At 39.7% G+C, this 25431-nt stretch overlaps 1 protein-coding gene across 1 annotated transcript in view; it reads right to left on the bottom strand.

The window, feature by feature from the left end:
• LOC117302457 (condensin complex subunit 1-like) overlaps positions 1-25431 on the bottom strand; it is a 61618-nt gene that overhangs the window by 10870 nt on the left and 25317 nt on the right. The window contains exons 26-27 of the mRNA XM_033786412.1: positions 11610-11704; positions 4183-4263 (exon numbers count right to left, since the gene is read on the bottom strand). Coding sequence (XP_033642303.1) covers positions 4183-4263; positions 11610-11704 — 176 coding nt within the window. The remainder of the gene's footprint in view (positions 1-4182; positions 4264-11609; positions 11705-25431) is intronic.

Below are 25431 nucleotides of genomic sequence, written 5' to 3'. Positions count from 1 at the left end.
GTCGAAGTTGCAAACAGATACATGAAAGAAAAAACACCCTTGATGCACCAATTGGTGTGCTTCAAGTATTTCTCAGATTAAAATATTTCAGTGAGAATTTACCTCTTTCTCAAAAACTACTTCAGATGGAGAGGTTTCTCAAACGGTTTCATACTATATCAACAGCTCTCCATTTTTTGTTCCCAAGTAACTTTTTATGCTAAAATATTTTGAGTAAAAACCAAACAAGCCCAGCACCCGATTTCACGAAATGCTAGGATCCATCCTATTATCTCAAGTTAGAACGAGTAACTAGTCCTAACTTGGGATAAATCTTAAGGTTTATGTACCTTTTACAGTGCAAGGCTGGGACTCGTCCCAAGTCCTAAGATTAATCCTAAGTCAGGAGGAGTTTGATGAAATCGACGGCAGTGCCTTTAAACCATGCACTGTCTTGTTTTGACGAAGGTGTGGCAACATCTAACGAAATAGATTCCTCATCAGCATTCTGCTCTCCACCTCAACCCATTAGGCCAGCCCAAGACAAGACAAATGAGCCTTAACGAGGTGGAGCTAGCACCCCCCCCCCTCCACGAACGCACCCACACACCAAAGTGTACTTAGGTATGGTAATTCCAAGGGAATTTTAATGTGGCCTAATGGAATGTGTTTATGTGATTTAACCCTTGCAGGATTACATGGCAAATAGGAATTTAATTGAACTAAATTCTGACGACCCATTTAAAAAAAAAAAAAAAAAAAAAAAAAAACTGAAAATTAAATTTCCAGGCAGGTTCTGAAAGTTCATGCGTAAGTGGTACACACTCTAATTGGTAGGTATGTGGATCTTACTTAAAAGGTCTGGGTACTTTTTGTAGGACACAAAATTATACATTGTCCACAGATTTAAAATAATAATGGTAGAACTTTTGAAAGTCCTGAAGTCTAGTACTAGTACTTAACAAAACAAATACTACAGGGCCTAGTGATTGAAAGTTACAATAGTAGTAAAAGACTCTTTCCTTCTAAACCAAAAAATTAAAAGTTTATAACAAACAATTAATAATAATTGTGAGTCCCTACAACAATATAGTGGTCGAGTACAATTTTGGACTGACACGTATCACACGTGTGTTTTAGTGGATATTTTTACTTGAAACTCAAGACTTTCGATAAACGAAATTTATATAAACAACTTTGATATCAACTTCACAGACACATTAATCTCCAATTAAAAAACAATTGATTTTTTTTCTCTCTAACCTGAATCAGTTATTAAATTTCTTGCCCTTGCAAGAAGTGAAAATGAAAGTGGGTCAGGGAGCCCCCCCCCCCAAACCCACTCAAAACACCAACAACACAGATCACTGCTTTACCTTAACAAGTAAAACATAATCTCTTGACTGAAGAATAAAATACACCCAGAGACCTGCCCAGACCTTTGACCGACTTTTTCAAAAACCAAATCCCTGCGTTATTTTCACGAGTAATCTATGCCTCACAGCGTCCCACTCAATTGATGAGCTGGTGCGAGGGTACTAAATCCGCTTCACCTACCTGACGTATAATGAGCCGGAGGCGAGAAATAAAAACCACCGTCGATTCAAACACACAGAGAAAATGGACCGAGGATTAAAGGTCAGGGATATTAGCGAGAGGGTTATCGAAACACTTGTAAAACTAAGGGAACCTGTTCTGCTCTAAGAATGTTGCCCGAGGTTTTAGGCTAATAATGCATTGTACCTCAGGGACTAGGTTTCTGTTTTTAGCTGGAAGATTGGATGTACATTTAAGTAGAAGTGAGCAAAATGAAATTTGGCCGTGAGAGACCAAGAGGCTCGATTTCATCTCAGGTGTGAGATGGATCACAAGTGTGAGTCAACCTCTACTGCTTACATGTAGCTAAGATGTGCGAATATAAATCACTCTGGTCTACTGACAACGCACCCTAAAGGGAAGGTACACGTTTGGTAATTACTCAAAACAAATATTATTTTAAAAACTTTGGTAACGAGCATTGGAGAGCTGTTGATAGTAAAAAAAACATTGTGGGAAACGACTCCCTCTGAAGTAACGTAGTTTTTGAGAAAGAGGTAATTTCTCACTAAAATAATAAAAGACTTCTAGCTAGAAGTCTTTTATTTCTATCTGAAAGCACGCAAATTCATCCAACAAGGGTGTTTTTCTTTCATAATTTTCTCTCAACTTCGATGACCAATTGAGCCAAAATGTTCACAGGCTTGTTATTGTATGCTTTTGATGGGATACACCAAGTGAGAACACTGGTCTCTGACAATTACCAAACGTGTACAGTGCCTTTAAGATCTGAGCTGCCAACATTTGAATCTTGCAATCGGGGAAATTTTGTCCAACAATCTGGGAGATAAATTAGTCTAACAGTCAACATTCAGGAAACCAGTTTCCATAACCAGGGATATTTTCAAATGGTTCATCCGAACATGGAAAGATTGGTTTATTTTCAGGGAATTTTCTGCGGAATCAGGGAGATTTGGCAGCTCTGTTATTAGACATTGAATCTTTCCATGGTGGAAATATGATATGGAACGGTTTGCATATATACTCCAACGGTTTTGAGTTAAAACCAACGGTTCTTTTCAGAACCACCCCAGCTCATTAGAGATAGTCATTACATGGTGTTGCCGCAAACCTTTCCATAGCTCTGTAATTGATGTTGTTTCCCCCCCCCCTGTGTTTTCTCTACAATTTTTACTATTTTCCACTCATTATCTCTCATCAAAGTCAGCTTTTAGATAATCCATAAGATAATGCCCAGAGTGTACTCGTCACTAGTTTATTTATTTAAGGAGGCCGGCAGGGAGATGGTTCTTCAAGACGTTAATTAAGGCTTAGTGGAATGCTGTTTAAGGAAGAGTCAATATTGATGGTTAATTCTCCATCTAGGTGATGTATGTTGATGTTACGCCGGACAAGATCGCGACGATGGAATCTCATTGTATGCTCTTAGAATCAAGCATCTTATTGTGTGCTCTTAGAATCAAGCATCTTATTCTATTATTAAATAAAAAATAAAAAAAACCTACACAAGGTGCATTCTGACTTATTAACAAGTACCAGAAGGCCTGGCCTTGATTTTTTACACAATGAGCTAAGATTGATCTTAAGTTTGCACACCAATCTTAATTGCTTAGCAACGTGTGATGTCACAATATCCATCACTATGGTGATGTTGACAACTCATCTGAGAATTTGTATTTTGTTAAACCTGAGAACCTGGAATTTCACCTTTGACTACAGTAGGGCAATTTGCAAAAAGGAGCACTTGTATTGAAAATAATATAACAAGGCAGGCCTACATGTATAATTACACGGAGCCCATGGCCTCCGTTGCCCCTGGTCTTGGCCTTGGTGCCCCTTCAAAAGTTTCTCATTGACATTCAGATTTTTCCAATGTGCCCTTTGCAAAATGAAAATGGCCTTGCCCTTTCAGAGATAAAATTCCAGGCCTGCAAGGTTACGCCTACGAGAAACATTTGAAGGGGCACTGAGGCCATGCCTAGGGCAACATGGTTCATTGACCTCCAGGCTTTTGGGAGTATGCAGGCAATCTGTGTTTGGTGGTAAAAAAAACACCTCTACGAGGCAAGAACAAATCTATTGGAACATTGTAAATTGCACTATTTTGGGATTCGAACCCGCCACACACCCTCACAGTCGTCAACTACATACACGTTCATTATCACACCAAATTAACATACATTTGTAGGGCCTATTATAATTTGTAAAGCAAAACACAACAACCAATAAGTAAGAACCAATATACTGAATGAAATCTATGGAAACATTGCACTATTTTGGGATTCGAACCCACCACACACCCTCACAGTCGTCAACTACTATGTTCACTAGCACACCAAATTAACATACATTGTATATTTGTAGGGCCTATTATAATTTGCAAAGCAAAACACAACAACCAATAAGTAAAAACCAATATACTGAATGAAATCTATGGGAACAGTGCACTATTTTGGGATTCGAACCCACCACACACCCTCACAGTCGTCAACTACACACATGTTCATTATCACACCAAATTAACATACATTTGTAGGGCCTTTTGTAATTTGTAAAGCAAAACAAAACAACCAATAAACAAACCAAGATACTGAATGAAAACATTTCCTTCATTAAAAATTTTCAAAAGATTAAAAGATTTCTTACCTTGTTGCCCGGAAACGATGGCAAAGTTTCTCCACCAATGACTCTGCTTGTCTGTCTTTCTGGATGAATGCAAACACATACCTGTCAACAAGAGAGAAGGAATTCATTAATTAAAACCTAACTGTCTTGAGTGATGATCCTTCCTCACTCTAACCTCAAACAAAATCCAAATTTCCGACATTGCTGGAAAAATGCAAAAAAAAAAAAATGTTTGAAACGTACAAACTCCTACTAGGACTTGAATGTACTTCACGTGCCTGTGTTCGATGTTTGATCGAGGCAAAGTCTGCCTCGATTGACGTCACAAAAGGGGTAGGCGGAGTCACCCCCCACACAACTTTTTGTTTTTAAACATATAAACCGTTAAAAACCATTACTCAAAAATTATGTTATTATTCAGAAACATATATTCTAATGTTTGAAGAAAGAAAAATTCTAGTTCCAGGTGACTTTAATATAACTTTGGCTGGATACTGGTTTCCTGCTAAGCTATACTATTCTGTGCTTAGACATTTTCTTGCTTTACGAAATTTGGCCTTGATCATCTGCCAGTAAAAAAGGTTACATTCCCGCATTAATATAAATCAATTTTGGGGGAAATTTAAGCTGGGACACAATAACATGGGTACACATTTAAGTGGCCACAAGGGAACAACAAAGTGTTTGGAACATTATAGATACAGTTACACAAATAGCAAAGTACATTTGCAAAAACTGATTTATTACGATTTACGAGCGACAACTCCCATGGCTGTTCTGAAGTAGTGTCGATAATGAAGTTCATTTAAAAAGATGTCAAAGTTACTGAGCTTTTTTCCCCGTGGTCATGAATAAAACACACTCCAGGGATGATAAACACTTGCAAAGAACAGTTGGAAAAAAAAAAAAAAAAAACAATAAATCTCTCTCCAGATGCAATAAAACGTTTTAGGATGAAAAAAAAACCCAAACCCATTTACAAGATATGTATCGATCACAATTAAATCTCGACTTCCTTTGGGGCAGATCAATCTGTAAAACATCCAGAATGCTGAACTCTTACCCAGACATAGAAATTCAATCCAGACAACCGAACCTTCGACAATTCAACCATTCAATGTTTAGAAGAGAAAGAAAAAAAACCTCTCTAACACTTTAGAGTCGAGAAAATATAGCATCACAGGTTATTGATCGTGCCAAGAAACCGTGATTCCCCAGGGGTCGTGAAATTGTTCCTTTTTAAAACGAGGAGAGAAACATCCAGCATCGATGGCATGTTTCAAAGTCATGAAACCCATCGCCGGATGTTGACAGTACTTTTTAAAAGCTGGCTCTAGAGGTCAGAAGGGTTTTCAGACTAGTTTACAGATGGCTGGAAAGGACTGTGCCGACGACGAGGAGAACTTGAAGTACATCATTCTATCAATTGATTTTTACTTGTCTTAAAAGGGCTCAGTGGGCATTGGTTTTCCTCTAAACCAACCGTGATATTTGACACTTGAAAAAAAAAGGACAATTTGATTGAGTAAAAGGGCATGTACTGTGTACGCTTTAAAGGGAATGTACACGTTTGGTAATTACTCAAAACAAATATTGACTTAAAAATTGACTTGGTAACAAGCATTGGAGAGCCATTGATAATATAAACGTTGTGAAAAACGACTCCCTCTGAAGTAGCATAGATTTTGAGAAAGAGGTAATTTCTCACTAAAATAATAAAAGACTTCTAGCTAGAAGTCTTTTATTCTTATCTGAAAGCATACAAATTCGTCCAACAAGGGTGCTTTTTCTTTCACCATTTTCTCGCAATTTCGATGACCAATTGAGCCCAAATTTTCACAGGCTTGTTATTTTATGCTTATGCATGGGATGCACCAAGTGAGAAGACTGGTCTGTGACAATTACCATTGACAATTACCAAACGTGTACCTTCCCTTTAATTGTATTGTATGTATTGTATTGTATTTTATTCTAACACTGGAACAAACCCAATAACCCTGGGGAGGGTAACAATTAGTGAAGAAGTCGTAAGGAAAGCTAGGAGTGTTGCACAAAAACAAACATTGGCACTGTGATTTCCTAATAAAACAGTAAAAACAAAAATACAATTTAAAAAAAAAAGTATTTTAACGGATCACTGTGAAGTGCCATGGTTTTCGAGAAAGAAGTAATTTTCCACAAATTTGATTTCAAGACCTCAGATTTAGAACTTAAGGTCTCGAAATCAACCATCTAAAAGCACACAACTTCGTGTGACATGGGTTATTTTTCTTTCATTATTATCTCGCAACTTCGATGACCGACTGACCTCAAATTTACACAGGTTTGCTATTTTATGCATTGTTGAGATGCACCGAGTGAGAAGATTGGTCTTTGAGTTGACAACTACCAATAGTGTCCAGTGTCTTTAAGTAGGAAGCGACTCAAGTCTGTCTAAAACATTCAAGTGCCAGGCCAGGAGTTTCATCTTTAAAAGGGCAAGGCCATTTTCATTTTGAAAAGAGCACTTCCATTGGAAAATCTTAAAGTCTAGTGAAAACTTTTAAAGGGGCAAGACCATGCAGGGCAACAGGGGGCATGGCCTCCGTCAAATTCCAGACCCGAAGTGCACTTGCAGGGCATGGAGTTCAAATACATTATCTCCATGGTATGTGAGATGGTTTGGCTTGAGGCGAGAGTGTTTCGTTTAGAAGCCTGTGAGCTTACACTCCTCACATTACACCACTCATCTGCACAGTAGCTGTTGCAGACAGTCAAACGCATCATCAAAAACATATTTTGACATGTTTTGCAAATTTCATTTTCTCTTGAGGGTCTGTAGGACTATCACTTTACGACAACAAATTTGAAACAATTTTTTGTTTTAATTTCAAAAGTACTCAGGTAATCTGCCCCAAAAAAATCTTCAAATGTATTACTTTTGATTCATACAATGTCATCTTTAAATGTCAATTTAACATTTTGTGTGGTCCTGCATCATCTTGAAAACATCCAGTCAATTAAGAAAAGTAACATTAACCCTACGGTAGCTACCCATTGTCAAAACATATGTTTGAATGTCCCATCAGATAACCTCAAGACATTCTGAGATGAATGTACACTACTACGCTTAACCCTAATCGGTTAAATCGCTTACGACCAGCACATTAACATGTCATCAACGTCTGCCTGGTGTCTAGCGGCTGTCCCAGTGAGGACGTACGATTTAGCTCAGCAGAATGGTGACAATAATACAGACGGAATTATCTAGCATTTTCTACTTTTTCATTTGAGGATGAGAGAACCAGGTGGCCTTTACATTTACAAGCTCGCCTCATCAAAATGGATTTTTTGATTGTCCAGATGGAGAGAGAGAGAGAGAGAGAGAGAGGGGCGGAACTCAGACTTGATTTTTTTTTAAATATTTTTTTTTCTCCACGGACTGATTCCTTAAGAAAAGAATCACTTGCTTACAAGCTGAATGTCTTCATCAAAAATTATGTTTATCAAGTAATAAACAACAAGGAAGACGACAGGCTGGATAAGTTCAATAAGTTAATTTTGGGTCGAACATTATGAAAGAATTTTTTTTTAATATATTCTTTATCCCTTATAAAAATTTCCATCTATTAAATGTTGAAGGATGACAAATTTACTACAGCTGGATTTGAAGAATAAAGAAAGAACAAAAAACCCAATAACAATGCCTCAATATGTGAAATCCAACTCCTTGTAGAAATGCTCCCTGCACATTAAATCCCGCCTCCTGTCCTACAGCTAAGACGAGACTATATCACCTTATCTTCATGGCCCGCCTCAAAGCCGCTCTCTACGGACAGGTTTTTAGCAACAAACCACAACCATCTACTCAAATGACGTCAGAGCACAAGCCGGCTCGCTCAAATCCCAGAAAAAAATAATATTAGAATGCAATTATGCCAACATCTCCGACCTAAAAGCCTTTTGTGTGCGAGCGACACAATTATTTCTTCTTCTAGCTGCGTTTGATGCTCGGCGAAGGATTCCGTTTCGATTTTTTTACCTCCTTGGTTTTCTTAGAACTATTATTATTATTATTTTTTTTTTTTTCGAGAGAGAGGGTTTCTGAGGGAGGATTTTGTTTCTTGCAAATTGCTTGATCTCCATCTTGGTCGGAGCTTGATGTTTATATGGATGACAGCAATAGGCTGTATAAACAAGGATTATTTGTCAGTATTGGCCCCATTCATCTGACGTACTCCCCATGTAAACCTTGATAATAGCCATTTGGGAGTCAAAAGTGCAAGTTTATCTTTACTGCACAGCACAAAATTTAGCAAGGCAAAAAAAAATAATTACATTTCCAGGGACCGATTTTAACAAGCAGCTTAAAAGTAGCTAAAGCTCCTTACCAGATTTAAGGCTACACAGCCAATAACCATAGCCAATTTCATAAAGCTTGTAAGCACAAAAACTTGCTAAGCACAGAGAAGTATTGCTTAACAGAAACAGGTTACTAGCCAAAATTACATTAAGTTTACATTGTTGTGACTGGTGCCACACTTAATGTTTGCTTCGCAAAGAAATTTGTTAAGCAGTATTTTCTGCTTAACAGCTTTATGAACTTGGGCCCTTGTCACATGTATCTTTGTGACTGGTTTATACCCCTCTTGAAGACAAATTGGTGTTAAGCACTGCCTTCTGCTTAAAGCAGCTCTATGAAATTGGGCCCTTGTACAAAAACCGATGTGCAATAATTTCACTCTCTGGAGGTAGGAGAAGGGCTCCCTCTATGTTGTCTCCAGATATTTGTGTGCAAATGAAAATGTGATACACACAAGACCAAGAGCTGCTTGAGCAGAAAATATTCTTCAATTTTTTTTCTGTTTTTCAGAAATTACTTTGGCTGGGTAACCATTCTCCGGTAGCAGGCCTGACACTTCATTTTGATTTGCCTCCATGCCCTCTGGTCATTGCCTTGGTGCCCTTGAAATGCTCCCAGAAGAAATTTACAACTAGGCCTACCAAGGACAAAATGCCTTGGTGCCCTTGCCCTTTCAAAAAACGAGGCATACAGGCCTGCGGTAAGCATCATTTTATTTGTTGTGCTTATTATAACTTCTGAGAAAATAGAATTAGCTGTTGCAAACAACTTACCAACCAAATGGACCGAGAGTATAAATGCAAAAAATAGTTAATGGCCTGACGTTTCGACCCTTGCAGAGTCTTTCTCGAAGGCTAAATGACAACACAACAAACATGAACAGGTAACTATTATAACTTCTCTCACAAAAACCCATAACCCGGTCTATCCACAGGCCTATATGTGTTGTATATTGGTTTCCAAACATGTGTAATCATCTGCCACGAGAGGGCTCCATTACAAACTCTACAGGGATGCAGCCTACACTTACAACAGGGGTAAAATTATCTGCCTAGCCTAGTAGAATAAAAAGTAAACCCACAACTTTTTTTTTCTGTAAACCCAAGATTTGAAAGGTCAAGGCTTTTAAAAGCTTGGTTGGAAAAAAAAACAGTTTTGAAAAATCCTCAAGAGAATTTGTGCGCCCTTAAAAATATCTTTTGTACAAATGTGTAATGTTATTCAAAAGCTCTTCCTGCCACCCGTAAATGTATTACGGTGAGGAATTAACCTAGCTTTTAGTTACATCAGGTGGTACGCCTTTTGTTAGTCACAAATGTTCTAGATTTGTAGGGCTTTTCTGTAACTCTCATTTCTATGGAACGGAAAATTTCTCTATTTGTTGTGACTATCATCAGGAAGGGGACATGTTGCCTTGGATTGGGCGAGTTGGTCTATGACAAAGCTTTTAGAAAAGCGTTTAAAAAGCGTGTGTTATAAATTGCATGGTTGGAAAGATGTTTAAAAAGTAGAATATAATGATCCACACAAAAATGCTTTGAAATTGCCAGTTTTCCTTATACTAACTTTCCAGTGAACTAACACTGGGGCCAAATTGTTGACTCCACGAAATTATTTGTGCCCTGTGCTTTTGCTGCAAGGTTCCAATACAAATTTATAGTGCCCCTTACCAGAGAAAAAATGCTGTGCCTCCTCAAGAAATAAAAGGTCAAGGACTGAAGTCTCTAACCTTACATTCAAATTTTTTTCGGTTTACTTTTTTAGAGAGAAAGTTGAAACTGGGCATCAACGAAAAGCAAGATTAGTCAATTTTGATTGAAGATCATCAACATTTAGGAATGAACTGAATTTTCTTTTAAAAAAATGTACAGGCCATATAGATTTTTTTTGAAATGTGAACAGTTTTCGATTTGCATACAGAAAAAGCAGGGGGTAAACAATGAATAGGGGGACAAAAGGGGGCGGGGGGGTGAAGGGAAGGGACTGGCTTGACCACAAGCAAGAAGATGGAAACACAAAGGACAACATCAAGGGTGGGGAGGTGGGGTAAAAAAGTAATTAATTAGTGAAAGAGGCTCAGGCTAAAAGGCTACGGGGAAAAAGGAGACGGCAGTTTTCGATTTGACAAAAGTTGTACTTGAGTTGAAGGGTGTATCAAACGGAAGAGGGCATTTTACACTGTTTTCTGAGGTTACAGACTTCTAAACTTTTCCCACCACCAGGACTGATACTTAACAGAGGCTTTTAAAGCGATTTGTCTCAATGCCCCCAGGGGCCAATTTCATAGAGCTGCTTAAGCAAAAAATTTGCTTAAGCACGGAAATAGCTCACTTATTTTACACATGTTACTGGCCAAAATTTAATGCCATATGCATTGCTTGTGACTGGTATTTAGCTGTTGTTTACATAGCATAACAATTGAGTGGAGTCTTGGCCGGTAAACTGATTTTTTTAAGCAAGGATTTTTTTGCTTTTAAAAGCAAAATGTTGTGCTTAAGCAGCTCTATGAAATTGGGCCCTGGTCATTGCCTTAGTGCCCTTGAAATGCTCCAGTAGAAATTTACAATTTCCTCATAGGGTGTAAGCTTGGGCGATATCGATTTATTTTATTCACGATATATCGCCGACAATATATCGTGATATTCGATATAATCGCGATTAATTAAATTTGACATCATCAGTCTTCAAACTCCCAGTGAAAGTTGTAGAAGAGACAGTCATAGCATAAGAGAGGTGTTCTAATGACCTATTCTTCTGGTTTTACTCCAAACCTATGGGGTGCAAGATGTCTCAGCAAGGAAATACATCGCGATATTGCGATATATCCGGGTATATCGTGATATATCGATATTTCGATTAAAACCATCCGTTATCGAAATCGTTTCCAAATTAGTATCGCGATATTTGATAATATCGTGGTATCGCCCAAGCTTAATGATTGCCCTTTACCAACCAACGAGAGATTGCCTTTGTGCCTCTGTCCTTTCAAAAACGAAGCATACAGGCCTGCATCGTGTTCACGAGGACTCCAATCTGTTGGAAAATGGGTGCATCATAACTGAACTTGACCTTGAAGTCCCTTCAATAAAAAAAAAAACCCACTTACCTCATGATTAACTTGAACTGTTCTTGATCCATACCGTTCTCTGGATCGGAGAGCCGGCTGATCATGTCCGGCATCACATTGTAGATGGCATTACCCTGGGGAATGAATTAAAATTAGGTTTAATGGATTGGACTCAATTTATCATTCAAGGTCTATTAAACAAAAATGATGAGGATTAGTTTGAAAGACACACAACCCCCCACCCCCCTTCTCCGAGAAAAAAAAAAAAAAAAAAAAAAAAAAAACAGTTTACAGTGCTAACGAACATCGGTGTGTGGGTAAAAAACAAAAATAAAATAAAATAAAATAAAATTGATTATCTTTTTTTTTGGTGGTGGGGGGGGGGGGAGAAGGGTGTTTTATTGCCCAACTAAATGAAAAATAAATAAACATTAAAAACTAAACATTAAATTGAATAAATCAAATAAAATCACAATTTAACAATTGAAAAAAATAATAATAATAATTTGTAGTAAAAAAAATAATGATAATAAATAAATAAAATAATCTGAGAAATTTTACTGTCAGAAACGTTTCTCAAATTGTGTATTCCAAATACGGAATTATTCCTTCAGCAAGGACATAAATGCTCTGCATGTTTGGCGATACATCTTTTATTGTCAGGCATGATATATGGTTCCTGGAAAAAAAGTAGGAAAACTTGATTCAGTACATACAAGTAGTAAGGGCCTAGTATAGACCTTTTCGCAAATACCGGGGCGCGCGCGTAAAGCTTGGAATTAGGTGCATTGTGGTCTAGCTGGTATCCAAATTTGACCCATATATATCCCACAATGCACCTCATTCAACAGTCTGCGCTTGCGCATTGGTATTTGCGATAAGGTCTATGCATGGTGGTGTAGGTTTTAGTCAAATTTGTCAGATTTTTGTTCCCAAGGGCAACACAAATCGGAAATCAGACTTAAGCAGGAAGAATATTATCCCCTGTATTTTTTACAATCCAACGGCTCCAAAAACCAAGTGTATACTTTGCCTTGTGTGATGAACCACACAAAAGGCTTCCCTCGTAGGAGCCTTTTCGCCAGTTTATATGAAAAATCTGGATAGAAAGGTTTGACTGCTTACTTTCATAGCTCAAACAAAGGTGACTGATGGACAGTGGGTTTCAGGGACGACTAACGACTTGTAATCTAATAAACTAACGACTTGTAATCTAATAAAAATCTCTGATTTTATCAATTTCTTATTCGAGCACAGTTATTTCTAGTAAACCTTCATTTGTTACTTTAGATGCTCAGAAAGCAACTCAATAAACATCACTTTAAGGTTTCAAGATTTGGAAAAAGCCCAAATCAAATTGAGCATCTTTTACTTGACTGGTGAAACGGGTCGAAGAAAGAAAGAACAAAAAACACCTGAGAGGGTTGAGGAGATTATTGTCATTGCTTGCCAAATTTGTTCACGCTGTAATTTGCAAAATCTGACACCTCTAAATAGATTACGTCAACTGTCCGACCTTTCTTGGACGACGGAGGAGTGTTTTCTTCACTCCACGCTTGGACTTAGACTGAGAGGAATTCTGAGGTATAGATTTAAAGTCATCCTCTTTGTGCATTGTACCGTAAACTCTTAACTCTATACACCGACAGTTGCTCTTCATGATCAGTCTGAAAAGATTACACCGGACGTGTAACATCGTCAATAATCGCGACTCGTTCAGTGAAACGTAAGACAATGATTTCTGGCAGTCATGGAGAGACCAACGGATTTTGCAGCCAGTTCTAATATTGAAGGCTCTATAGCTCTGATTGTTCTTTACATTATCTTAAGCTTACTGGGTGTACTTGGCAATGCATTTGTCGGGTTTGTCATGCTGCGAAACCGCAACAAATTCAACTCTACAACCAACAAGCTGATCATTCATCAATCCATGGTCGACTTTACGGCGTCAATGGTGTTCTTTCTCCACCATCTTCTGTCCATACCCACCGTGCCTGTACCGGATAACTTCATCGGCGCTATTTACTGTAGACTGTGGTGGTCGGAGTGGGCTTTATACGGAGTGTTTGTAACTTCAACCTACAACCTGGTGGCCATCTCGTTGGAGCGATACTTTGCAACGTGTCAACGCGTCAGACATCGTAACCTGTTTACTAACCGTCGCCTCAAGATATTCATGGCTACTGCCTGGATTCTTGGATGTTTATCTCAGATTCATCTCATTGCTCTGTCAAGCCTACATGGAGCTGCTAAGGAGTGTGAGTTATCTCGTCATAACTCTCTCATCCAGGCCCTGGAGGGTGTGGCTGTGTTTCTTGTGGAACTCTTGATCCCGCTGGCCGTCATAATTTTTGCGTACACCAAAATTATCTTGGCGCTTCACAAGCGGTCTCGTGCCAGAGTTGCAGATAAAAACTGCGATGCTCGGAACATGCTCTCCAAAGCTAACAAAAATGTCACAAAGACCTTATTTCTGGTGGCGATCTGCTTTGCTATCTGCTGGATACCCAAAGAAGTCAACTACATCCTGTTCAATCTCGGCCTCAACGATAATTTCGTCAACAGCGCTTTGTTTGAGACGCTCGGTGCTCTCGTGGTGGTCAACATCTGCATTAATCCGGTCATTTACTGCTTTACTTACGAGCATTTCCAGAAACAGGCCAAGAGGATGGTGTTAGGAAGGTGTCGTCCAGGTGTTAATCGGGTCGGTACCTCTGAGGGGACACACAGAATCAACCACATGGTTCCATCCGTGCACCAAAATGCTGCAATATCAATCATAGGTCATCAAACGCTTAATACTAATGCTGAATAAATGAACAAGACCCGTGCACTGGCAAACTCTCAACGAAGTAGGAGTTTTCAACTCTAACTTTTACTAGTAAAACTGTAAAACACAAAATAGCAATACACTCAGAGAGTTTTTCTTTTTACCATCAGAAACCAGAAAGCTAGCCCTAATTTCACAGCGCTGCTCACAAAAAGTAGCTAAGCACAACCGCTCATGACCACAAGTGTCACGACCGAGACTTACTACCCACACTCTGCTGAACAGAAACACCAGAGCTTGAGATCGGTGCACTTATTCGCTCGGCCACGACACCAACATCAAGTGATTTAAGACAGAATACTTATTGGTAGTCATTACGATAAAATGAAAGGCTCCAAAGCAGAGACATACATACAAGTCCGTGTGTAATTCCACCAGCATCAGCCATTTGATTGTTCAAAGACTAGCCTCCACAGTTGGTGTATCTCAACATATGCATAAAATAACAAACCTGTGAACATTTGAGCTCAATCGGTCATCGAACTTGCGAGATAATAATTTAAAAAAAAACACCCTTGTCACACGAAGTTCTGTGCGTTTAGATGGTTGATTTCGAGACCTCAAGTTCTAAACTTGAGGTCTTTAAATCAAATTCGTGGAAAATTACTTCTTTCTCAAAAACTACGGCACTTCAGAGGGAGCCGTTTCTCACAATGTTTTATACCATCAACCTCTCCCCATTACTCGTCACCAAGAAAGGTTTTATGCTAATAATTATTTTGAGTAATTACCAATAGTGTCCACTGCCTTTCTGATGAGAAAAACGTTTTAACGGTAAGGGGAATGTAAGGCCGTGTCCGAAACGGCGACTTCGGCTACAGCTACGGCTAGATCGCGCGCGTCTGCCTATTCTTTAACACTGGTAGACGCGCTGATCTAGACGTAGCTGTAGCCGAAGTCGTCGTTTCGGACACGGCCTCAGTCTTTCATGAGCATGTTAAAGCCAAGTACAATATTATAAAAATTTTCTTGCATGAAATAATAAGTGAAATGACAAGCTATTGACCCCTTGCACGCGCATCACACGCGGCGACTGATGCCACGCTCACCGTGTTGGTGGGCAGTTAGGTTTACGTGTATTAAGGCCGGTTTATAGTCGGTCGCGCGAGGGAAATATTGCGCGCAATCCTGAGATGGTGGCCTAAAAACCGTGTATTTTTATGATCGCGCGTCAAGATTTCCATCGCCAGACCATTGCGCGACCGACTATAAATCGGCCTTTAACGCCGCGGCGCCTAAAATGTGCACTTCACTGCATAATGCACAGCATAGAGTTATATATACATGTATATAAAAAAATAAAAAAAAACACAGTGAAGTTGCCCACCAGTATGGCGCATTCAATATTTTTCGAATGATCATGATGACGCCAGGTGAAATGGGTCTGAAAAAGTTATAGGCAAACTCTGGTCTAGCAAATTATTAGGGGCCTATACACCAGTAAACACTATGTATTTACCTGCCTAACAGGGTAACAACTTTGATGAGCAAATCTTTTAAACTTTTTAGAGTGTTTTGTGGGTGTTTATGTACAGTTCACGTACATTTCCTTTTTTTCACCAACAAATTTAGTAGTTTGCAAACTAAGACAGTTTTTTTTTAAATCCTTTTCAGAGCTGTTTTGTGTGTGTTCAATGTACATTTGTACATTATATTTTCCTTTTTTCACTAACAAATTTAGTAGAATGTAGATAACTAAAGAAAGGTTTGTGGTAACACCATGTGAATACCTCTTTAATGGGAGACTTTCTGGGACGATAGAGGGCAGCAGACTTACCGGGTAAATCCATTGTTCTCAGAATTATGCGCATGTTCAGAACTACGTAAACAATGGAAATTTACCCGGTATGTCTGCTGCCACCTAGCGTTGGAAAGTCTCCTATTGCCTAGTGTTCTTTCTGTAAAGAACAACTCAAACTACCAGTTACCCCTTTAACCACCGGTTCTTTTTAGAACCAACACTATACTCAAAATGAGATAACACATGGTGTTACTGCAAACTTTTCTTAGCTATTGCCACCATGCAAAGTTTCAAATCGTAAACTCAGTAGTGAGCAATGCTTAAAGCCATTGGACCCTTTCGGTATAAAAACACTATTGTCCAAGGCCCAGCCTTCGTGTATCACAACTTCTATATCAAATAACAAACCTGTGAAAATTGAGGCTCAATCGGTCATCGGAGTCTGGAGAAAATAACGAGAAAACCCACCCGTGTATCCGCGCGTTTCGCAGTGTCATGACATGTGTTTAAAATAAATCCGTAATTCTCGCTAACGAGAATTGATATTGTTTTACTGTTTTCTCAAAAAGTAAAGCATTTCATGGAATAATATTTCAAGGGAAGTCTTTCATCACTACCTTCTGTAAATCCTGTAAGTTGTTTGTAAATCTGTGAATTTTTTTTTTTTTTTTTTCTGTACCGAAAGGGTCCAATGGCTTTACATGACGCTCTCTAGAATAAAGCACTGGCACTCCAGTGACATGTACCATTTTGTTTCTGCCTGGCAGGCTACAGACTGTTATTATAAGTTACCACACAAGCACGAGTGGCATACGGAAAATTCTGTACACCACGAGCGCCCATGTCACTACGAATTTATCTTCCAGCCTCATTAAGTCAACCTCATAAATAAACAAAGAAACAGCATGCACGCGCAAAGTTTAGAATGCAATTTTGGCACCGACATTCGGAGCCTGACTCATTGACACTCACAATTTGCATAAAAACTGGGAGTACAAGTAGGTTATGGCTTACTATCATATTCCGGTTCGAGCATCTGATTGGAGGATAGCGTATATTGAAATATAAAATTTATAAAGTGCAAAGGTTTTCCGGGCCGATTTCAGCAAAAGTCAAGTCATTCACCCGGTTTATTCGATTTCGTTTCAAAATGAATCAGATTTGAATGTCAAAAGGAGTAATTCAATTTCACTGGTTTACAAATGTAGTATTCACGGGTCAATTAATAAGATCATTCAATTTCACAAGGCCGCAAGATTCATTAAATTTTGTAAGAGTCAGTAAGCAAGAGCTGGTCTATCATTTATTTTCAGCAAATGTAATAAGTTAAAGAAATTCAACCTTAAAAGACTAGTCTTGAAAGCCTATAAATAAAATAGAATCTGAATGAGAAAAATTGGTGAATGTTTGAGTGGATTTTTTGTGTGCTGACGTTGGCTAGGAAAACCATAGATATTATAACTAAAACTTAAACAAAGACAGATTATCGTGCCAGCAGCACTCTACCAACTTACACGTACTCTACTATCTAGCCGTTATGTTTGCCTCCTACATATTTTTCAACACCTTTATTGCCGATTTAAGGTCGCTAATATTGCGTGCTTCCCCCCCCCATACCATGGATTTCGTCCACAATTGCTCCTTCGATGAAGATGACAGCTATTACTTCCAGCAAATTATGTGGAAAGTGGAAATTGAGCATAGTCAATTATTCCTGCATTATAGGGTTCGTTTTCACTAAGAGCATTAATGAGTATCCAATTAGCGGAGGATCATGGGTACAGTGTGCGTCGTAAAAAAGAGAAGCGCCTCAAATGCGAGTGCACACTTGAGACAACTGAGGGGATAATAACAATGTCCAAACACTTTGACGAGTACCAAACTTTGTTTTTAGCCATCGCAGCATTTCAGAAAAAATGGAGATGTTCGCTAATTTTTCAAGTTGAAGCACTCAATGTGAGTGCATACTTCAGACAACTGACGGGATAATAACAATGTCCAAACACTTTGACGAGTAAACAGACATTGTTAGCCAACGCAGCATTTCAGACACAATGGAGATGTTCGCTAAAGTTTCAAGCTGAAGCATCTCAACGCGAGCCAAACTTTAGACAACTGACAGGATATTAACATCCAAACATTTAAAAGAGAAGACATTGTTAGCCATCGCAGCTTTTCAGACATGGAGATGTCCGCTAATGTTTCAAGCTCTCCGACTACGCCACAAGATGACTCCTACGACCCAATCTTCTTCGTTAACATCGTCATCGGTTCGCTGGGGATGATCGGCAATGCGTTTGTCTGCCTCGTCATGCTGCGACACCGCGACGTTTTCAACTCGTTAACGAACAAACTCATCATCCATCAATCGTTTGTGGATTTCCTGGCATCGTTGACGCTGCTCCTTCGTCGATTGCTAGTCATCAACCCACCGACCAGAGTACCTGAAAACCTTCTCGGCTCCCTCTACTGCAAATTCTGGTGGTCAGAGTGGGCCTTATATGGCACGTATGTGACCTCCACCTACAACCTGGTGGCTATATCTATCGAGCGGTACTTTGCAACCTGTCAACCGGTCAGACATCGCAACAAGGTCTCAAGACGTTTGCGCCTGATGATCGTAGCTGCTGCCTGGTTGTGCGGGTGGCTACCTCAAATGCACGTCCTCCCGATATCTTACCAACAAGGTGGAGATTGTCATCTAACTTGGCCTAACCCTACGGGCCAGGCAATATGGGGTTTGGCGTCCATACTGATCGACTTAATCATACCCCTGATCGTCATGGTTTTTGCTTACGCAAAAATTGTTCTGGAGCTCCGCCAGCGCTCTCAGGCCAGGGCTGCGGCCAACAACAGAGTAGCTGATAACATGTTCTCCAGAGCGAATAAGAACGTCACCAAGACTTTTGTTGTGGTGGGCGTCTTCTTCGCCATCTGCTGGACACCGACCGAGATAAACTACTTGCTGTACAACCTTGGCCTGCATGAAGGTTTTAGCATCAGCAGTGCCGTGCACGGAGTGATTGGCGCTGTCGTGGTGGTGAATCTGTGCATCAATCCGTTCATCTACTGCTTCACCTACGAACGCTTTCAGAAACAAGCCAAGAAGATGGTGTTTGGAAGACGTCAGCGCAACGTCTACCCAGTGGACACAAATAGTGGATCAACACGGCAGGAAGCAACTGCAGCGAGAGCTGCGGTATCAGTAAATTTTCCAGGACACAACCAGCAACCAATTTCACGAAATGCTATCTCGAGTTAGGATGAGTGACTCGTTTTAACTTAGGATGGGTTAAATACAGAACTGGACTCATTCTAAGTCCTATTGATTGATCCTGAGTTAGGAAGAGTTTGGTGAATTTTACGTCAGGCAGAATCTTAGAATTTGAAGAACAGAAAGCATTTGCCCTGCAATGTTGGGAATTACTCAAAATAATTGTTATCATAAAATCTTACTTGGTAACAAGAAATGGAGAGCTGTTGATAGTATAACAAAATTGTGAGAAACGGCTCCCTGAAGTTAACATAGTTTTCGAGAAAGAAGTAATTTTCCACAAATTTGATTTCAAGACCACAGAGTCAGCCCTTCTCCATGTCCACAACGAGTGTCTTCGTGCGTTGGATGCACATGAAGAGGTGATCCTCGTCCTCCTGGATTTTACAGCGGCGTTTGACACCGTGGACCATGGCATACTGATCCAACGTCTCCATGATCGCTTTGGAGTATCGGGAACTGTCCTCCAATGGATAAGGTCATACTTGTCTGGAAGAAGCCATGCTTTGAAAGTCAAAGAGTTCACTTCCAGTCAACTTCAAAGCGATACATGCGGTGTACCGCAGGGGTCCGTGATTGGCCCACTGCTGTTTACACTATATATACCTCACCTATTCCTGACATCATTGCGGCTCATCAATTGAAATCCATGATCTACGCCGACGATACGCAAGTCTACGTCACTTTCAAACCATCCGAACGTGCCACGTCAGTTACCAGCGTAAACGCGTGCATCAGAGACATCAGATCCTGGTCTGCTCAGAACAAACTAAAGATAAATGGGAACAAAACTGAAGTCCTGCACCTCTCTTCCAAATTCCTTACCACGCCGTCAACACGTGCCTCCATTACTGTTGGTGAGTCTGTAATCGCTGCCAAGACCGAAGCCAGAAACCTTGGGGGTAATCTTCGATGAACACGCTAGCATGAAATCCCACATAGCAAATGTATGTCGCTCTGCCATGTCATTAATACGGAAAATCGGTCACATCCGGAACTGCCTTGACCGAAAATCCACACTCACTCTCATACATGCGTTCGTCACTTCTAGATTAGACACCTGCAACGCCCTTCTTGCAAATCTCCCGGCAAAGGACATCAATAAGTTGCAACGCATCCAGAGCATCGCAGCAAGAATAACTGAACGAGCTACTTCCCGGACCTCCACCACATCCATACTATCCAGTCTACACTGGCTTCCCATAAACAAGCGGACACAATTTAAAGTACTACTCCTAACCTTCAAAGCACTCCACGGCATGGCACCACAGTATATCTCTGCACTCCTCCACCCATACGCCCCATCCCGCTCCCTACGATCCCAGTCACAGAAACTTCTCCAAGTCCCAATTGAGCACACACACAACACTATGGTCAACGCGCCTTCAGTATTTCAGCACCAACCCTGTGGAATCAACTCCCATCCAACATCCGTGCTGCACCAACCCTGGACACTTTCAAGAAACTTCTAAAAACCCAACTATTTAAGAACTAATTTTGTCTTGTTTTCCCCCCTTACATAGGGGTAATGATTCAATTCCATCTTTTGTATAAGTATGTGTATTTTTTCTGTTAACTATGTTTATATTTCTGTTGTAATTGTTGTTTGTTGTATTGTAAAGCGTTTAGAGATGTTTATTCATATTATGCGCTATATAAATGTAGTTTATTATTATTATTAGTATTTTGAGGTCTCGAAACCAAGCATCTGAAAGCACACAACTTCGTGCAGGCATGTGTGAGTAACTATCCATAAAAAAAAAAGGAAAAGAGAAAACCAGGCAAGAAAAAAAAGAGGAAAATATTATATTCCTATACTTTTGTACACAGAAAGTGAAGAAAAAAAGAGGAAACTCAAAATCCAAAAAGAGGAAATCAGCTAAATATACTTGGCAATGCATTGAAAGTGTAAACTGACTATTTACAGGTGAATGTTAAACTCCAACTGTTGTTGTGGTGACAAAGTTTAGATCAAATGCACAAAAATCCTCACTCGACATAAAAACCTAAAGATAAAACACAAAATATATTCCGATGACTTCGTTTTAATTCAGCCTTTCATGGCCCTACGGAACCAAAACGCAAGAATGAAACATGTGTTTTGTTGTAATGGCAAAGCTAAAGACAGAGTTTAGCGCACAGCCAATGATGTTGCTATGTAGGGAACTTTCCTCCAATCAGAGGCGATGACGTAGTGGTGCGGTCCGTTAGACCCAATGAACACTAGCCACGGCATGCCGTGACCCTGTCTACTCAGGGATCGCTTTGTAAAAGCCAAGCTGCACTTTGTACATGTTGTATTACTGTTTGTAAACGAACTGTAAGGGATGCATGCATGGTTCCTGTGTTCCATAAACCTGATTAAGTATGCACTTAATCTTCCTTTATGGCCAAACTTCCACAATTTGGGTAAAAAAGCCGCACAAATCCGATGAAAAATTTTATTAAACAAGTCGTTAGTGTGCAACCCCTTCAGGCACTTGTACACAACGAGCGTAAAAATTAGCTTTATTTTAAAGGAACACGTTGCCTTGGTTTGGCCGAGTTGGTCTTTGAAAAGCGTTTGGAACCGTTTTTTTTATCAAATGCACATGGGGTAGAAAGATGATGTAAAAGTAGAATACAATGATCCACACAAACATGCCTCGAAATCGCACGGTTTTCCTTTTACCTCGACTAACACGGTCGGCCATTTATGGGAGTCAAATTTTTGACTCCCATAAATGGCCGAACGTATTAATTCGCACAGTAAAACGAAAACCACGCAACTTCGAGGCAAACTTGTGTGGATCATTGTATTCTACTTTTAAAACATCTTTCCAACCATATGCATTTTATACAAAAAGGGTTACAAACGCTTTTATAGACCAACTCGTCCGATCCAAGGCAACGTGTTCCTTTAATTGGATTTTTTCTTATAATACGACCATAACTGACAAACAAGAAAGATGTGGCGCACCAATTTTTATTATTTTTCCTCAAGCCACAGCCCCGGAGGCATTTGTTCCGACAAAAATGTTGACGCAAGAGCACCTTTTAAAAATATTGCAAAACATAAAGTGTCTGGTTTTTAAGCTGTCAATGTAATACAATAAAGTCAACAATTGACGTATTCTGCCGCTTGTCACTCTAAATTAAGAATGGGAAACTCTCAAGTGTCGACTCATTCCATAAAAGGAATTGAATTTGTTTCTTTCCCTCGATGTGGCAGTCATAAAACTTCCAACAGATTTCAACAAAGTTTGTTAATAGCGCAGGGAAGTATTTGACTCTTTAAAGCCATTGAACACCTTTTTTTGTTTTTTACCATCGGTATCTTCAAATCAAAACGGGTCAATTTTTGAGGTCAAATAAATATTAATAATGAAAATAATTACATTGAAAACCTGTTAAGACCGACGGGAAACAGGGCGTTGCTGGCATAATTGCTTTCATTTTAAAATCTGTTGGAACCAGTGAAATGAAGAAAATGGAGAAAAACAGAAGCGCTTGTGAGTATTTTTGTTCTGTTTTCCAAGCCATGCCAGCAATTCATCTTTAAACCATTGTTACCAGTGAAGCGGATCACTTACAATGAAAACCTTTGAAGTCAGATAAGAAACAGAGTAATTGGCCTTGATATTTAAGCTTTCGTGCTTGTCTGCCCATTTTGACAGTTGTGAAAAACCTAAGAGTGAATGGAAAAATATATAAAAAAGGAGGACGTATGTGACTTTACTCTTAGTAAAGAGGAAAAGTGTCCACAGAGAGCACTCAAAAAGCTATAATAAGAGCTTGTGAAACTAAACTGCCTGAGATATACTAGATGTAAACTGCCTGAGATTTACTAACGAAACGAAGATGTCGACTGCGTTCTACGCGAGTATTTTTGTCGGCTTACTAGGACTGATCGGCAATGCGTTCGTCTGTCTTGTCATGCTACGATATCGAAGCGTCTTCAACTCAACAACCAATAAGCTCATCATCCATCAGGCGATCGTGGATTTTCTTGGCGCTTTTGTGTCTATTCTCCGCCAACTTCTTGTGGTTTCGCCGCCGGGGATTGTACCGGACAACGTCCCTGGCTCAGTCTACTGCAAGCTTTGGTGGTCACCATTTTTGCAGTACAGTGTGTTTATTACATCCAGTTACAACCTGGTCGCTATCTCACTTGAGCGGTACTACGCAACGTGTCAACCGGTCAGGCATCGTAGCATGTTCTCCAGCAATCGGCTCAAGATGGTCATTCTAATTATCTGGCTGTGTGGCTCTGTACCCACTGCTCATACTATCCCGATATCACGCCAAATTAACGGAAGGTGTGACATTTCTTGGCCAAGCCCTTCCTTCCAGGCAGTCGGAGGTAGCCTGGTGTTTGTGAGGGACCTTGTCATTCCCATGACCATTATGGTGTTCGCCTACACGAAGATAATCCTTGAACTCCGTCGGCGTTCAAGAGCCAGAGTCGACGACAACAATCAAGACGCCAGAAACATGTTATCAAGAGCGAACAAGAACGTCATCAAGACTTTACTCGTCGTGGTTATTTTCTTCGCCGTCTGCTGGACGCCGACAGAAATCTACTACAAGTATCAGTGTACAACGCGACACTTCCGATATTCAGCACGGTCGTGGTGGTGAATCTGTGCGTCAACCCGTTCATCTACTGCTTCACCTACGAACGCTTCCAGAAACAAGCCAAGAAGATGGTGTTTGGTGGACGTTGTGGACGTCTGCGCAACGTCAACCGTGTGGACACGACTAGTGGATCAACAAGACAGGAAGGAAGCACTCAACACACTGTACAAGTGAGTTCTTCAGTACCAATAATTGGTCCACTACAAAATCCTGGAGAACCTTAGGATTTTAACACACAAAAAGCATGCGGTACAATCTTACAGTACTTCTACTGCACAGCTCAGTTCACTGTAAAGAGCACAAACAAAACACATGCTATATGCAGTGTAAATCCCACAAGACTGCAGGGGCTTGCAGCTTAAAGATGCTATGTCAGATTTTCGGCCCCAAACATTAAAAAAAAATGATTTTTTTTTTGAGTGAATGGTATTTCAAAGAGTATCACACGCTCTAACGAAATCAAGTTTAACTTTTACTTTTAATGGTCAGGAACCATGACAACAATTTCAAACGTTTCTTATAACACACATAAGAATTGGTCACGTGATATATTGGCAAGATCCCGACAAAAACTAATTTTGAGCACTTTATTTCACTGCTACTAGTAATTGGCGGACTTTTCGAGCAATGGCACAAATGAAGGCTTGTAAGTTTCTCGGCCCCCATCAAAATACCTATTGAATTTTAAATCATCATTTATGGGTCAAATCGGCCAAAAATCTGACATAGAACCTTTAAAAGTGTTGCTCTACAAGAAATTGTCTTACAAGACCCGAAACAAAATCAAACTCACCGGCACAGTTGCATTTAACATGTTTTTGAATGGGGAGGGGGTTTGTTTGAAGAAGCACTACAAGGCATGTACATGTCAAAAGCGTTTTATCTCATTTTGTTTTGTTGATTTTAAGTGTATTTAGCATAAGACTCAAAGTCAACAATTCAATGTTAATGTTATACTTTGTTTCTATATTCCACAAAATGGATTTCGTTCTCCATTGAACCCAACTGAACTTTTCCAGTCACTAGTCACAAGTTTCTTTTTCTTGGCCCGACACTTAAAACCATTGGTCTCAGGTCCTTCAGCACTATAGTCAAGAGTTTAATACATGTTTTAAGGTTGTATAGTTCTTAAAGGAACACGTTGCCTTGGATCGGTCGAGTTGGTCTTTGAAAAGCGTTTGTAACCATTTGTTAAAAAATGCATATGATTAGAAAGATATTTTAAAGTAGAATATAGTGATCCACACAAGTATCACTCAAAATTTTGTGGTTTACGTTTTACTTCCGTCGACAAACATGGTCGGCCATTAAATGAGAGTCAAATTGTTGACTCCCATAAATGGCCGACCGCGTTAGTTCGCAAAGTAAAAAGAAAACCATGCAGTTTCGAGGCAAATGT

This window comes from Asterias rubens, chromosome 18 (assembly GCF_902459465.1).
Source record: "Asterias rubens chromosome 18, eAstRub1.3, whole genome shotgun sequence".
NCBI lineage: Eukaryota > Metazoa > Echinodermata > Asteroidea > Forcipulatida > Asteriidae > Asterias > Asterias rubens.
Note: the sequence above shows the minus strand (reverse complement) of the source record. Positions and strands in the feature narration are given on the sequence as shown.